The 14274-nt window shown below is 41.9% G+C and overlaps 1 protein-coding gene across 1 annotated transcript; it reads right to left on the bottom strand.

Annotated features, from left to right (window-relative positions):
* Window positions 1-406: 406 nt before the first annotated feature.
* ccdc18 (coiled-coil domain containing 18) lies at window positions 407-14132 on the bottom strand. Its single transcript, XM_080907324.1, has 25 exons — window positions 13675-14132; window positions 13457-13548; window positions 12915-13051; window positions 12595-12701; window positions 11352-11480; window positions 11058-11154; window positions 10840-10961; window positions 10405-10684; window positions 10151-10238; window positions 9476-9693; window positions 9093-9203; window positions 8872-9003; window positions 8582-8716; window positions 8353-8430; window positions 8123-8239; window positions 7861-8028; window positions 7333-7475; window positions 6778-6941; window positions 6456-6669; window positions 6229-6328; window positions 5979-6116; window positions 3839-3967; window positions 3166-3303; window positions 1897-2340; window positions 407-1802 (listed from the first exon to the last, which is right to left on the bottom strand). The coding sequence occupies exons 3-25, from the start codon at window positions 13047-13049 to the stop codon at window positions 1050-1052; spliced, it is 4140 nt and encodes a 1379-aa protein (XP_080763450.1). The 5' UTR covers window positions 13050-13051; window positions 13457-13548; window positions 13675-14132; the 3' UTR covers window positions 407-1049.
* Window positions 14133-14274: the final 142 nt, after the last annotated feature.

The raw sequence follows: 14274 nt of genomic DNA, 5'->3' as shown, positions 1-14274 counted from the left end.
TCATGACTGCACTTGTTGCACAGGTGGCATCCTATCATGGTACCACGCTGTAATTAACTGAGCTCCTGAGAGTGTCCCACAAATGTTTGTAGGAGTCAGCATGCATGGGGGCTGAATTTTATATACCTGAATTCAGCGATTTTGATTGTAAATTGGTAAAAGCTGATCCCAAAACTCAATGAAGGCTGATCGTTGCTCCAGTTTGTGTTACGTAACCACAGAAGTGCAAAAGGCAGTTTAACCAGCTTGAGCCCCACCCCCGCTCAAATCAGTCTGAGCCAGAAATTGTTCTCTTCTGGACACAAAACAAGCAGTTGCTCTGGTAACATGACCCCACAGTCACCAACTACATGGGAATAAGCAAACAAAACCAGCTCTCAGAAGAATAACTGAGAATCACAAAGTGTTTTATATAAAACTCTTTAATTAAATTAGCTTATTTAAGAACACATAAATATTGGTTATAATAAAAAAGTACATGAAACAAGAATGCTACAATTTGGAATAAAACATCACAGTCTGCTATAGTAGTGGTCATCTTAATAATAATGTTGATGAATGCAGAAACCTATTTAAACAACAGAAATGCAAAACGACTCTCCTCCTCTCTGACGTCCCTCTAAAAACAAAAATTAACATCCATCATTAGCACCTTCTCTCTATAAAGCCTCCTTCAGTGTCTATGTTTCATGACCTTTGATGACCTGTTAGTAATAGTGATGTTGTCCTGAATAAAATTTAATTTCCTGTAACAGAGCAGATAATTCAGGGACACAGGTTTCATTTCATCACGGCTTTTCAGTGGTCTTTGGTCGCTTGGTAAAAAGTGTGATGTGAACCAATCAGGACTCAGTGACATTTAAATTTAAATGTGACGACAGCTGGGAGGCAGTTTGTTTTTGCTGCCCGCACCACCCCTCGAACCCATCGAGCAGAACAGAGCAAATGATGCAAAAAAAGAAGTGAAATTTTGCAAGAACTGTGCATGTTGGTGAGTGTAAATGACCAACTAACTCACCGTTAAATGAGTGTTTTAACCTGAGGCGGTGTCATGTATGTGGTAGGTTTATGGATCTCCATAAAGAAGGATCTTCCTGCATGGCCAGTGTCTGATTGACAAACTTCAGCATGCCTGTCAGTGAACTCATATCAGCCTGTTCCTCCTGACCCACCAGAGTGCTCACAGACTCCCTCCTCGAATCACTGAGCAGCTTGCCTTCATCCCTCTCCATCACGATGCCTTCCACGTCTGGATTTCTGTCACTTTCTCTGTCCACCATGTAAGTAAGCGGGTTGAAGGAGTTATCAGAGATTACTGTGGCATCTGAGGCACTGAGGCCCTGCCAGCTGTGGTCCACTGTGTCTGGTAAAGAGGAAATTGAGTGTGACAAAGACTCCCATGGTTGCTTACTCAAAGCCTCTCTCAGTGTGGCTTTTACGCTCTCAGGGAGGTCCAAGGAGGAGTCAATACTGCTGCTCTGCAGCCAGTCACACGTTTGTCGGCTCTCCGAGAGATGAAGAGCCGAGGTGGGTTTAAGGTTTGAGCGAGCAGAGGGTGATAAACACATCTGCGCATGTGTTGGGGAGCTTAGGTGTGTGGAATGGGCATGAGGAGGAGAGCTGATAGTCGTCTGAAGCTTTTTGGGGGAGGATGCAGGGGAAGGAGCAGAGAGGCAGAGCTGGGGAGAGTCTGTGACTTTGTGCAGAGAAGAGAGAGAGGTGCTGTGATTGTACAGATGTTGTCGGTCTGCAGCTCGTCCCAAACTGGAGATCCTGGCCTGGAGACGAGCCACCTCAGACTCCTGCCAGAACAGGGGAACATTAGCTTAAAAAACAAACTATCATAAAGAACTTACAACATGCAACTTTCATTATGCTGACTAAAGAAAGCTCTACCTTGATGAGGAGGGAATCACTGGAGGTGTCCACGGACTTCTCGGAGGCATGGAGCTGACTCTGGAGCTGGGCAGCCTCGACTCTGGTTTGATTTAGCACAGCAGTGAGATGCTCCAGCTGTGCCTGCAGACGACTGTTCTGGGCTCTAGTTTGCTCGTAAAGAGTCCTGCTCTGTTCCAGCTGAGTCTGGCTCTGAAGGTGCTGTGTCTGGCTCTGGTCTAACTGTGATTGGAGGTGAGTAGCTCGCTTCCAGGCGTGCTCAAGCTCCGTCTTAGTTTGGTCCAGCTGGGCTTTGGTCTGATCAAAGCGGACGCTGACTTCTTCGAGCTGGGTCTGGCTCTGCTGAAGTTTAACAGTGAGCTGTTCCTGAGAGGAGCGCATTGTGGAGGAGATCTGCTCCGAGACTTTGAGGAGCTGGCCTCGAGTCTCCTGAAGAGACTCCAGCTGGGAACAGAGGGAAAACAGACGCGTGAGAAAAGTGCTGCTTTTTTCCCCCCAATGACAGAAAGTTTAAAATAAATTAGTTAAATGGAACCTGATATATGAAATATAAATATGAGCATTATTGTTTGACTGCTTCATGATGTGGTTTTGATGTGTTCTAATAAACTCACACTAAACGTTGCAAAAAGACAAAGAAGCAAAACCAACATGTTCTCAGCTATGCATAACAGAGATGAAGTAACATGAGAAAAGATACTATAAAATAAGGAAATCATATGGCGTCACTGACGTGTAAAAGTCAAATATAAATAAAAAAGAGGAAAACAAATCAGACTGAAACAGGAACAATATTTAGGACTACAGAACATGAAAAACCACAAAGGCTTAAACACATACTGACTCACGGACAGGAAGCTGACAGAAATAGTGCTGACCAAGAAGTTTGGGCTCTATTAGGATAAATCCACAATAAGTGTCTGAAATTTACTTCTCAACTCTCTGGAAAACTGAAGAGGTAGATAAAATCCAAATGTCACACAGATTATTTTAGAGGCCAAAATAATAGATTGGGCTTTGTGTCACATAAATTAAATTAAGTACATTTCATGGAATTCAAGATTTATTATTTAAGTTATTAGTTTTTTTATCTTTGGTGCAAACACATCAGGTGCACCATCAAGTGTTGTGGACCCTGAGTTAAATTAAAATCAGCAGATCTAAGGCAAACTCTACACGGCACACAACGTTGAGGTTTCCCATTAGAACAGTCTACAGTTAGTTTACTGTTAACAGAGCAGTCTGTCACCAGTCTTGAGACAACAGTACCTCTTTGCTATGCTGCTCCCTCTCCAGCTCCAGCTCCTGCTCTAAGCCGGTGACCATGCCCTGAAGCCTGGCCTCCGACTGCAGCCAGCGCGCCTCCTTCAGAGTCAGCTCCTCCTCTACGGCACACAGCTGGGCCTCCTGCACACACACCACAGCCAAATTAATGATAGAAACCGATGTACAACATGAAGAAGAGGGTTTTTCCTGCATAAATATAATTTGTTCTGCCACCAAAGGAAAATCAGTGGCCTTTAATTCAGTCACTCATGAACTCCAGCATACTTTATAAATAGCAAGAAAGAAGAGGAAAACAAGTAGACCTCTGTTAAGTATGGTATATTGATTTTAACAGAAGTTAAGGCAGGAGGCCTTAAGACCCCTGTTGTTTAATCCAAACCAATCATGCTTCATTCCCTAAAGGCCGATTCTGCACCAGGAGAAATCCTGTAATGTCATTAATTACTTAATGAATGTCACTGATGCTTCCTGCTGATAGCAGTGAACACACTGAGCATGAGCATCAAGATTGCTCAGTGGCAGACCAGCGAGCTGCTCTCAGGTCTCACTAAGTGACAGTTTGAACACCCCCACCCACTATTACCTTACACAGGGACATGCAGGCAAAGCTAATGGATCTAATATGATCAAGAAACAAACAGTGTTTTGACGATACCGTCTCTTTGGTCTGCAGCTTGGAGGCATCCAGCTCTCTGCTCAGACCCTCACAGTGACCCTGAGTTTCTTCAAGCTCTTTGAGAACTTTCTGAAGTTTCTGCTGACATGCAAACAGCTCCTGAGACTCCTGACAACACAAACACACACATATGCAAAAAGACAAAGTTGTGGTCAAAAGTTTACATGCACTCATCATTGGCATGAATGTCGAATGACTGTACAGGGCTCTGGACTAACTTTTTGCCACGGTTGCACTGGTGCACCTTTTTTTCTTAGGCGCACCAGCACAAAACTTAAGTGCACCCAAATTTTTCAACCACATTGCTTAACAGCTGTACAGCAGACATTCTTTAATAACTTTAAAAATAAAAAGTGAGCACACAAGTTTGAATTTTATGTGGATTTTCTTTGATCCAAATGAGGTCAAAAGTATAAATACAGACTCAAATATATACTTTCATCCCCATTATTATTTGGTTAAATGCCCCCATGTTGCACTTTGACCAGACACTCTTGGCAGTAACCAGCAAGCTTCTGGCATAATACTGGGTGAATATTTAACAATGCTTTTGGGCAAAATTGGTAGAGTTCATTGAAATTGAGGTTGGTTTCTTGGCACTGATCCAGCCTTTAAATATTGTCCACAACTTTTTCTAACAGGTTTTAGTTTGGGGGATGGGGAAGGCAAGCTTAATGCTAGCCCACTTTATCCATTTCAAAACCAGTTTTGATCTCAGTTTGGTGTAATTGTCCTGTTGAGACATCCTGTTTTGTCCAAGTTTCATCTGTCTAGCTGCTGATTTGAGGTTAAGTTGAAGAACTTAGAGGTAGTCCTCCTTCTTCATTATTTCATTCACTTTGAGCAATGAACCAGTACCACAGGTGGAAAACAGCTCCACAGCATGATACTACCACCACCATGCTTGAGAGATGGTACAGTGTTCTTAGCTCCAAGTTTACTCCTCCAAACATACTTCTTATCATTGTGGTCTCAATCTCTGTTTCTTCTGACTAGAAGGTATTTGACTCGTCTATGTGGGCAGCTGCAAATTTCAGTCGGGCTTGAAGGTGTTATCCTGAAGTTCCAGCAGTTTCCAGTTCATAGTAGGCATCAGCCTTGGTGGTTCCTGGGTTGTTCCTGAACATCCAAACCAAATTCCTCTCATCTGAGAGTGATGGTTTCGGTCTTCTTCCAGACCTTGACAAGTTTGAATAACTTATATTTACCTCCAATTGTTTGAACTGAATTAGCAGTTGTGTAGACCTTCTTAACTTGTGCAAATCTACAATACTCCTTCTTAGATCTTCTCTGATTTACAATCCAATGAGTCCTGTCACACAAATCCATTTTATGCTGGACAAGAGAAACTAGCAGAGGTCAATCATGATCACTAATGAGAAGGTAAGCCTTTGTTAAGTTCAAAGACAGGAACCACTTATTAAATGTTTTAGTGAGTCTATGTATTTATTTGAGCCTGTGTGTATACTTTTGACCTTGTGTGGATTAGAGAAAATGAAAAATAAACTGAAACCTGTGCACCCGATTTTGTTCTTTGAAGTCATTAAAGATGTATGTTGTATGATCACTCCATCCTGGAACCAGAGCAGTTCAAGAAAATCATTAAAATCCCCAAATTACCATGACTAGTGTATGTAAACTGTACATCAGCACAGTGTGTTATCTAAATCATACCAATCATGAGTTCATTTTCTAACTCTATAACTGACTCTAAACTAGATCTGTACATCTCTTCAGAGCAGCTGCTTCTGTTTACCCAGACTACAGCATGGAAATTAGATTTATGAAGTAACAACACAAGATAAATGCAAACATAAGGTACGCAAACATTCGTGGAACTGACTGTGTTTGATTAACATCTCATATTAAAGCTGCTCCATATCCAAATATCCTACAGTTTAATCTAGCTGCAAACAAGTTGATGAAATATGCAGCACAAAAAGACTGAAAGATGCAAAAAGGGACGTAAACATCGTTCTGTTTTTTGTTTTCTTAGTGAGAAGAAGCACACAAAACATTGTCAGTTCATTCATTCTATTTTCCCATTCTTCTAATGCCGGTCCAACTGAAAAATATCCCTCAAGGCAAACCCAGTGACACACTTGCTCTGAGCTCTGACCTTCATGTTTCTGTCAGTGAGCTCCCTCTGTGCGTCCCTCAGCTCTCTCTCTCTGGCTTCCAGGCTCTGCTGCAGAGACTCCACCTTCCTCTCCAGCTCCTGCTTGTGCTCTTTGATGGCCACGTCCAGTTGGCCAAGCTGAACACAACAGGATGTCGAGAAAGAGGAAAATGATGAGTCATGGCAGCAAACTATGGTACGGATTAAATGAACTGTACATCAGCTATGCTTGTGTGCGTCTGGGATGTACCAGCTTTGCTCTCTGTTGGAGCTCCCCCTGTCTTTCCCTCAGGGCGTTGTCCATGTCTAAAACCTCGTGAGTTCTCTCCTCCAGCTCCCTTTGGGTCTCCCTGTAAAGTCATACACACAAATACTTACAGCATAAAAAGACATTATTAAATGTTAAACAGCAAATTATTTTCTCTGGATAAATACACAAAACAGATCTCATCTGAGCACATGACGCCATGCTCTCACCTCAGCTGGACAGTCAGTTTTTCCACCGAGGCTTGCCACTCATCTGAAACCTTTTGGGTTTTCTGTAAAACATCCTTGAGTTCCTGTAGTTGCTTCAGAGTGTCAGCCAACTCGTTCTGCACCATCTGCAGCTGCCCCTCTAAGATTTCGACTTTCTGAGAACAGCTGCGCCGATCTGCCTCACTACGATTAAGCGCCTTCTCCAGATCCATAACTAGGAGGGTGAGAGGTTTGTTAAGTTGTGTTTGTGTTAATGCTCCTAGTATTTAAACAAGATAAAAGAATTCCACAAAACCTATGGAGAAAAACAAACACATCTTACCAATGTCATTCTTGCTGATGAGTTGGCTCTTTATGTGCTGCAGGCTCTCCTCCATACAGCTGATCTGAGAAGTCTTAACACCGACATCCTTCCTCAGACGCTCCAGCTCTGACTCCTTGGACACTAGCTCCTCCCTGCACTTTTTCACCTCTAATGTGAGATGTCTGCAGACAAAAAAAACCCACAAATAAAAAAAAACAAACCATTATCTTGCAAGAAATTAGGCACACTTGCAGTTTTATAAGATTTAATTCAGCACAGCTGGAAAGATGTCCATGTCTTGGGAGTAGGAGACCCTCCAGAATTTTTAGAAACTAAACTGGCTCAGCAAATATTTCTTTCGATTCAAACTCTTAAAGTGCTTTTATTTTCTTGCTCCTTTTAAAGTGAGAACTGTAATGAAACTTTAACAAACCTCCATACAAACTGCATTAAACAGCTACAAAAGCGAATGACTGTTACGCCCATAATACCAAGCTTTGCATTTTAAAAAGCAAACATGGTTCTTATAACTAAAACTAGAGCTATAGTTTCTCTTATTTTAGCTGTGCTCACCTCACAGACTCTGAGAGCCGTTCATTCTGCTGGTTTATCTCCCGCAGCTTCTTCTCCTTCACCTGATTATCTTCCTGTCTCTTGCTTAATTCTTCCTGCAGAGACACTCGGGCTCGTTCCAGCTGCTGCTCCAGACCCGACACCTGCAGGCAGAGAGTACCAACAACAACATACACTTTGATTTGAATTATTGTTATTCCCTATGAATAAAAATAAACAGCAAACTGTTACAGTTTTACAAGCCGTATAAATCAGGAGACGCATCAGAAAAGATACTTAAAAATAAAAGTTATCGATGAAACGTGTCTAAGAAAAGGTCTGAATATTCGGGTACAGTCACTTTTCTGTGTGTTCTGAAGCTGTGTAATCTTTAGCATTTTCCATACATTCAACTAAAAATATGACAACAACTCTAAACATACCACTTATAAATACAAAGCATAAATTACAATAAAACATGTATGCAAAATGCATTTTTCCCCAAGTTTACCTTCTAAGTGAGAAGGTTTTTGCTCCGTCTTAGCTCACCTGCCTGTGCAGCTGGCTTTGGCTCTCTTCCAGCTCAGAAACTCGAGCGCTGCTCTCTGTGAGCATGGTCTGCTGCTGCTGGAGAGAAAGCTGCAGCTGCAGGTTCTCCTCACTGGAGCGCTGACAAACCAGAGTGGTGCTGTGAAGCTTCTCCTGCAGAGAGGACACCTAAAAAGTAGGGAAGGAGTGGAGAACATGTGCCTCAGAAGTGGGTTTTGGATGAATTTGCATGAGTTTTCCTGCATTGTTACCAACACTGTACCTTCTCCTTGTTCCTCTCCAGCTCGGTCTCGTAGTTCTTCTTCATCTCTTCTATCTGCTGCAGGTATGAGTTCATCTCTTTTCTGCATGCTGACAGAGACGACTGCAGCTCACACACCTGGTGTAGAAACAAATTGGTAACTGCAGTTGTTGATGTGGTTTGATTCCTGGCTTGTTCTAGAAGTTCATGTCCAGTAAACCAAATCTGTTAGCAGTGTTATTTGTACACACCTTGGCTGCAGAGCGAGCTGCCTGCTCTTTGAAACTCTGGAGAAACTCCTCGTTCTGTCTGACTTCCACCTGCTTCTCCTGAAAACAATATAATTTCAGGTTTTTCATTCATAAACAGCATATGTACTGTGATGCATGTCTATTAAATGGTTCTCCGACTTCTACCGTCTACATGTCTTCTTCTGAAACAGAGGATGCATTTGTGGTCTTATGCTACAAGTGTTCTGACCTGTGTGAGCTGATCTAGAGAGTTCTGCAGCAACAGAGCTGTTCTCTGAGCCTCGTCTCGCTCCCTCTGGAGGGAACTCAACTCCTGCTCCATCTCTGCCACCCGAGGCTGAACCTCTTCCAGAGACAACTGCAGCTGCAGGAGACAGAAAATAATCTTACTACAAGGAATATTACAGTGCAGATTATCTCCATCTTTCCTCTTCTTTACCCTTTGGTTGCAGCACATTTAATATTACGCAGTATGATTAAATTCATAATACAGAGGTAAAAGACAAAGCTGTAGATCACCATTTGTATTCTTTGTTGCTGCTCTGTGAATTGGTGAGAATGAGACTGCTGACACTTTTCCAGAGACTGCTGATACTCTCGTTGCTTTTTGGTCAGCAGTGACTGGTAATGCTGGACGCTGCTGGTCTTCTCCTTTAATCAAAATGAAAAAAGAACCAAAGTGTGATTTGCCGTTGACTTTCTAAAAGTAGAAAAACTACATTTGAATCATAACCGCGTACCTGTAATTGAGTCTCCAGCTCAGTGTTTTTCAGTGCAGCCAGACTGTAGGCTGAAGTCTTCTCCTGTAACTGCTTTTCCAGTGCGGCAACTCGTGCCTTCTTCTTCTTTAACTGAGTTCAACAGAGACAGTTAATCTGTAAGTAACAGTCATGACTTTTGAAACTTGGAACAAAAGCTTACTGAGCTATAAAACTCGCTGTACACTTTACAATCTAGTGATTTATTACCTAAAATACTATACTATAAAATACTATACTGTACCCTTTGGTACATTTGGCTTGAGTTGTTCCAATAAAAAAAATCTGTAAGTAGAAATAATACTGTATGTGCTACACTGCTGTTAGCACTGGTGTGTGTGGAAACATAAGAAAAAGTGTGTTACCTCTTTCTCTGTGTCTGTGGCTTGTTTGAGTTTGTCCAGCAGCTCTGTGTGGAGGCTCTGGTAGTGGGAGGCTCTCTGGGCCATGGAGCTCTGCAGGGAGGAGATTTCCTCCTGGGCCCTGCTCAGACGATCCTGAAGCCGCTCGATCAGGTTGCTCTGTTTCAGCCGCTCAGCTTCCTTTGACTGCAGCACTCGCGTGAGCTGCTGGTAGCCCTCACCTGCCGGGATTAACAGAGAGGACTGCAGTTGATGCATTTTTCTTTTTTCTGTTTTTTTTTAGGCATTTTTATGGATAGATATTGGAATTTATTTTTAACTTTACATTCCTTTTAAAACATCAAATCATTAACTAGTTCATAATTTATTCATTATACTTTGTTTTTAGTCACTCCCTTTAAGGGTTCACCACAGTGAACTGGCTCCATCTCATCCTAAACCCTAGCATCCTCTCCTCTCTGCATGTCCTCCTTCACTACACCCACAAGCTTTACTCTTTTTATTTTTTAGATTAAATAATTTCAGAGGCTGGTTTTAAACTCTTGCATTTTAAACTAGATACACAAAGTGCAAAGAAATAAACTGTTAGTAATCAACAAATAATTTCCCTTTCAGTTTGAAAAAAAGAAGATGAAGAGTATGTTGCAAGTATGAACTGATTAATCTGATTGAGCCTACCTGGCTTTAGCTTCATCAGGTGTGCAGCTCCCGTATAGTCCACTGGGGGCAACATGCAAGGACTGGCACAGATTTGACCCAAAGTACCCTTTAAGAAGAAAAAAAAAGTGTGACAACAGTAACCATGTCTTTGCTTTGCACGATCAGCCATAAAGGGCGGCTTGTTTTGAGGAAGCAAATAAAATAATCACGTAGCACAACCTTGATTCAAAAACTGGGTAAGAACACAAACGACACACAGACGTCTTCCCCACCTCCCGCAGATGCAGCAGGGACAGTATGGCCTCCAAGCCGGCCAGCTCTGTCTGGCTCAGCTGAGCCTCTTTCTGGCTCTGGGCGACCTTCTGCTCCTGGCTGTGGGTCACAGCCCGCAGGTCTTCCAGTTCCCTCCGCAAAGAGGCCACATCCCTGCACTCTGCACCTCGCTCCATAAGCTGCCGCTCCAGGTGCGAAGCTTTATGTCCAGCCTCTTCAATTTGGGCTTGGAGGCGAGCGGCCGCAGCCTTAAACTGTTTCACCTCCTCCGTCAGCTGACTGCGAGATAGACGAGGAGAAACTATGCAGATTAAACATGCTATGCAAGCACACAGAAATTTCCTTATAAAAGACAAAATCATCCCTTTTATGATTATTAGAAATCCTGCGAGCAATCAAAGAACTACATAACGATGCAGTTAAATTAAAAGTACCCAATTGTCTGTCTGTGTTCTGCCTTCTGTCTCTCCAGCTCAGTGCACTTCATCTCCAGCTCCTCTTTCTCTCGGTCACACTCTATGAGACTTCCTTTTAGTTTGTTTTCACTCTCCATCACCTGAAAACCACAAACCAAAACATATATTTCTGATGTTAACATGCAAGTAAAACTGTGTTTTTTAGTTTAAATCAATCAATATTTCAATAAACACACCCTTTTAAGCTTAATGGAAATTGTAGCCTTATAATCTTTGAAGGCTTCTTTGAGCTTCTCTGCATTTTCAAGTGCTTGATTCCTCTGTTGCTCTGCCCTGCAAGCCATGGTGTTGCACATGCGTTAGTAAAATACAGTAAATAATTCAACTAAACATAAGAAAATGTGATGCCCAATACAGACAGTCATACAGACAAAACACACTGTACCAGATTGTTTTCTTTTATTTTCACTCATATTTTAAACTGTACTGATTGAAATCATGAGCAGAGCTGAGCCTGGATATAAGCCCACCGTTTTCCTAACGCCGTCTTCTTTTCCAGCTCCTCCCTGAGTGTGCTCAGCTCTTCAGTAAGAGTCGCTACCACAATGTCGCTGTGAGCTGCAGCTTCCTGACAACACTCTGCCCTCAGCTCTGCTGCCCTGGGAAACACAGACAATACAGGTTATGCTATTAATGCCAAAATTAAAGGCACAGTTTCAAGAAACAAAAGGCAAACGTAATAAGTACATCTTGAAAAGCTCGAATAAAGAGCCACATTTCCACCCAGAGTGAACTTGATCTTTTGGGGACCTTTTTAAAGAAACTGAAAGGTTCCAGCTTGACTTACTCAAAAGTAAATAGAAACAGAATGCAATGATTTGCATACTTATAAACCCATATTCTATTTTATTAACAATAAAAAACAAATTAAATCTTTAAACTGAGAAAATCTACATATTTGAGAAAAATATTAACTCATTTTGAATTTGATGGCAGCAGTATGTCTAAATAAAAACTTGGGACATGGTCATGTGTACCACTGTGTAGCAACCCCCTTCTTTAACAACAGTCTGGAAACATCTGGAAACTAAGGAGACCAGCTGGACTTTTGGGAGAGGAATGTTGTCCTGTTTGTTCCCATCTTTGCCTGTTCCAATTTGTTATAGTTTTCATTTCATGATGCTCCAAATGTCTCCTGAAATATGCAAGGCCTTCCCTTCTAGATGGGAGCATATGTTGCTCTACAACCTGTATATACACCTTTCAGCACTGACGGTGCCTTTGCAGATGTGCAAGCTGTTAATTTCACAGCTTCTGATCCACCTCCAGGCATTCAAAGATGCCTTTTGATGGCTTTACCTGACCACAAACAGTTTTCCACTTTTCGTTAGTCCATTTGATGAAATATTCGCAGTCTCGCAACTTTACATTAAGGAACATTATTCTGAAATTCCTCCACAATTTGTAGATTATGTTTTTGTTTTGTTTTTTTCAGACTGGTGAACCTCAGCCTCTCTTTTTATGCCCAATCATGTTACACACCTGCTCCCAACTAAACTGATTGTAAACTGTTCCTCCAGATGTTTCTTTTCAGTACCACTTACTTCTCCACCCATTTGTTGCACGCATTCCAAATTTTTTCAGATGTGCTGCTGCCATCAAATTCAAAATGAGCTAATATTTTTCATAAAAATCACTTTAAATGCTTGAGCTATGTTTTTTTATGTTCTGTTAAGAATAAAAACCTTGTGGATATTTCAGTCAATGACATACTTAAGTTCTTTGGCCTGAGCCTCCAGCTCCGCTTCAAGCTGACGAATCTGTTCACTCATGACCACCACATTGTTGTGAACCCCAGCCCTAGGGCCCCTGAGGTAGACCTGCAAACGAACACAGATGTATACACTTTCTGCTAGTTATTACGGGAGACTTGTCATATCATATTTGACATTTCAAGGAAAAAAAACACTGAAATCTAACACTAATTTAACACTGCATTCATCTGCAGCAGACTAACCCACAGTCTTTAAAGATTTAACAAGCTCCACTTAAAAATAATAATAAAATTAAAAATCACATGTGTAATATCATACCTGAGATTTGGAGGTAGCCATTTCATACTGCATTGCATCCAGGTCACTGATGAGCTGCTCATCCTGCAGAGTCAGACAGGCGTTTTCCTGCCGCACACAGCCAACCTTCTTCCTCGAAGCAGAAATGGACTCCATCTCTACAGAATAAGTGTTGAATGATGATGACAAACAAAGGCATAACACAGGAGTGGATGAGAAACGGGTTTTTTTTTTTTACCCTAGAGCTGCTATGTAACACTAGATCTGCTCATTTTTTTTGAACAACTTACTCAGTTTTACGTGTACAGAAAATATAGACTACTAACCAGCCCACAAATGGGTAGTCACCCTTTATGCAAACAAAACTAGCCCACCAAAATAGTTTCTCTCATTTGAGGGAACAATTACCGAATTCATGGACGTGCATACCTTTATACAGCATGTAACATAGTCCGATGTGACAGGTAATGTGTAAATGATATTCAAACACTTTTTTTCTTAGTGTTTCACTCAGAAATAACTCCATTGCCCTTTACCTTTGACTTGGAGGAGGTTGCACCTACCAGCAACAATCCGTCTCTCGGCCGTCCCACAAGATATTATAACATCAGGCAGCCAGGACTGAACCTGTTCATCACCACGGCCATCTGACTGACTGCAGACCAGCGAGAGGAAACCAAGAGAAGAGGGTGGACGGCTCGAAAACAGAATCATACTACATATTTGCAGGTTTCTGTTACAAAAAACACCAGCTACAGTTTGGGTCTCTGTGATTACTCACCTCAGCTTCTGTGTAGGCTGAGCTCCCTCAAACCGATTAGCTCTTTGATGTCAAACATCAGACTATTACCGGGTGCATATTTAGCTTTCCGGCGCTGAAGCAACATTTACCGCTTGTGTGAACGGTTGAAAAGCTCCAGAAGACCTTTAACTTCATCAGCATGTGGCTATGTTTTAAGTATCCGAGGCTACACCAGAACAACTACGCTCGCTAAATGTAAACAGTGTTGCTCGATGGATCAACAGGTGGCTAACTCCTCAACCTTATCACTGTTTTCACAGCAAAAAGCCACCAAACGACCCACAGGCAGCATTAACCTTTCAACTAAAAATTTACTTTTTATTGTTCTTACGCTATAAAAGCATATCATACGCATTTATCGTTTCTACTGTGACAAATCTTTACACGTTACCCTATGCAGTTGCAATGAAGGAGAAGGTATCCAAAACAGTTTGTAATTCCTAGTCTCCGCCTACAACTAACAACCAACCTTGCTATTGGGTAATACTGAGTTGCCTGTGAATTGATTGGTGAAGAGGGATAGCCGCGAACAACGGCGCGTGTGGTGTGCCAAAAAGTGATTGCCTGCCAAAAACTGAT

This window comes from Rhamphochromis sp. 'chilingali', assembly GCF_963969265.1.
Source record: "Rhamphochromis sp. 'chilingali' genome assembly, chromosome: 16".
In the NCBI taxonomy this organism is placed as follows: Eukaryota; Metazoa; Chordata; class Actinopteri; order Cichliformes; family Cichlidae; genus Rhamphochromis; species Rhamphochromis sp. 'chilingali'.
The sequence above is the reverse complement of the archived record's forward strand: the minus strand, read 5'-3'. Positions and strand labels throughout refer to the sequence as shown.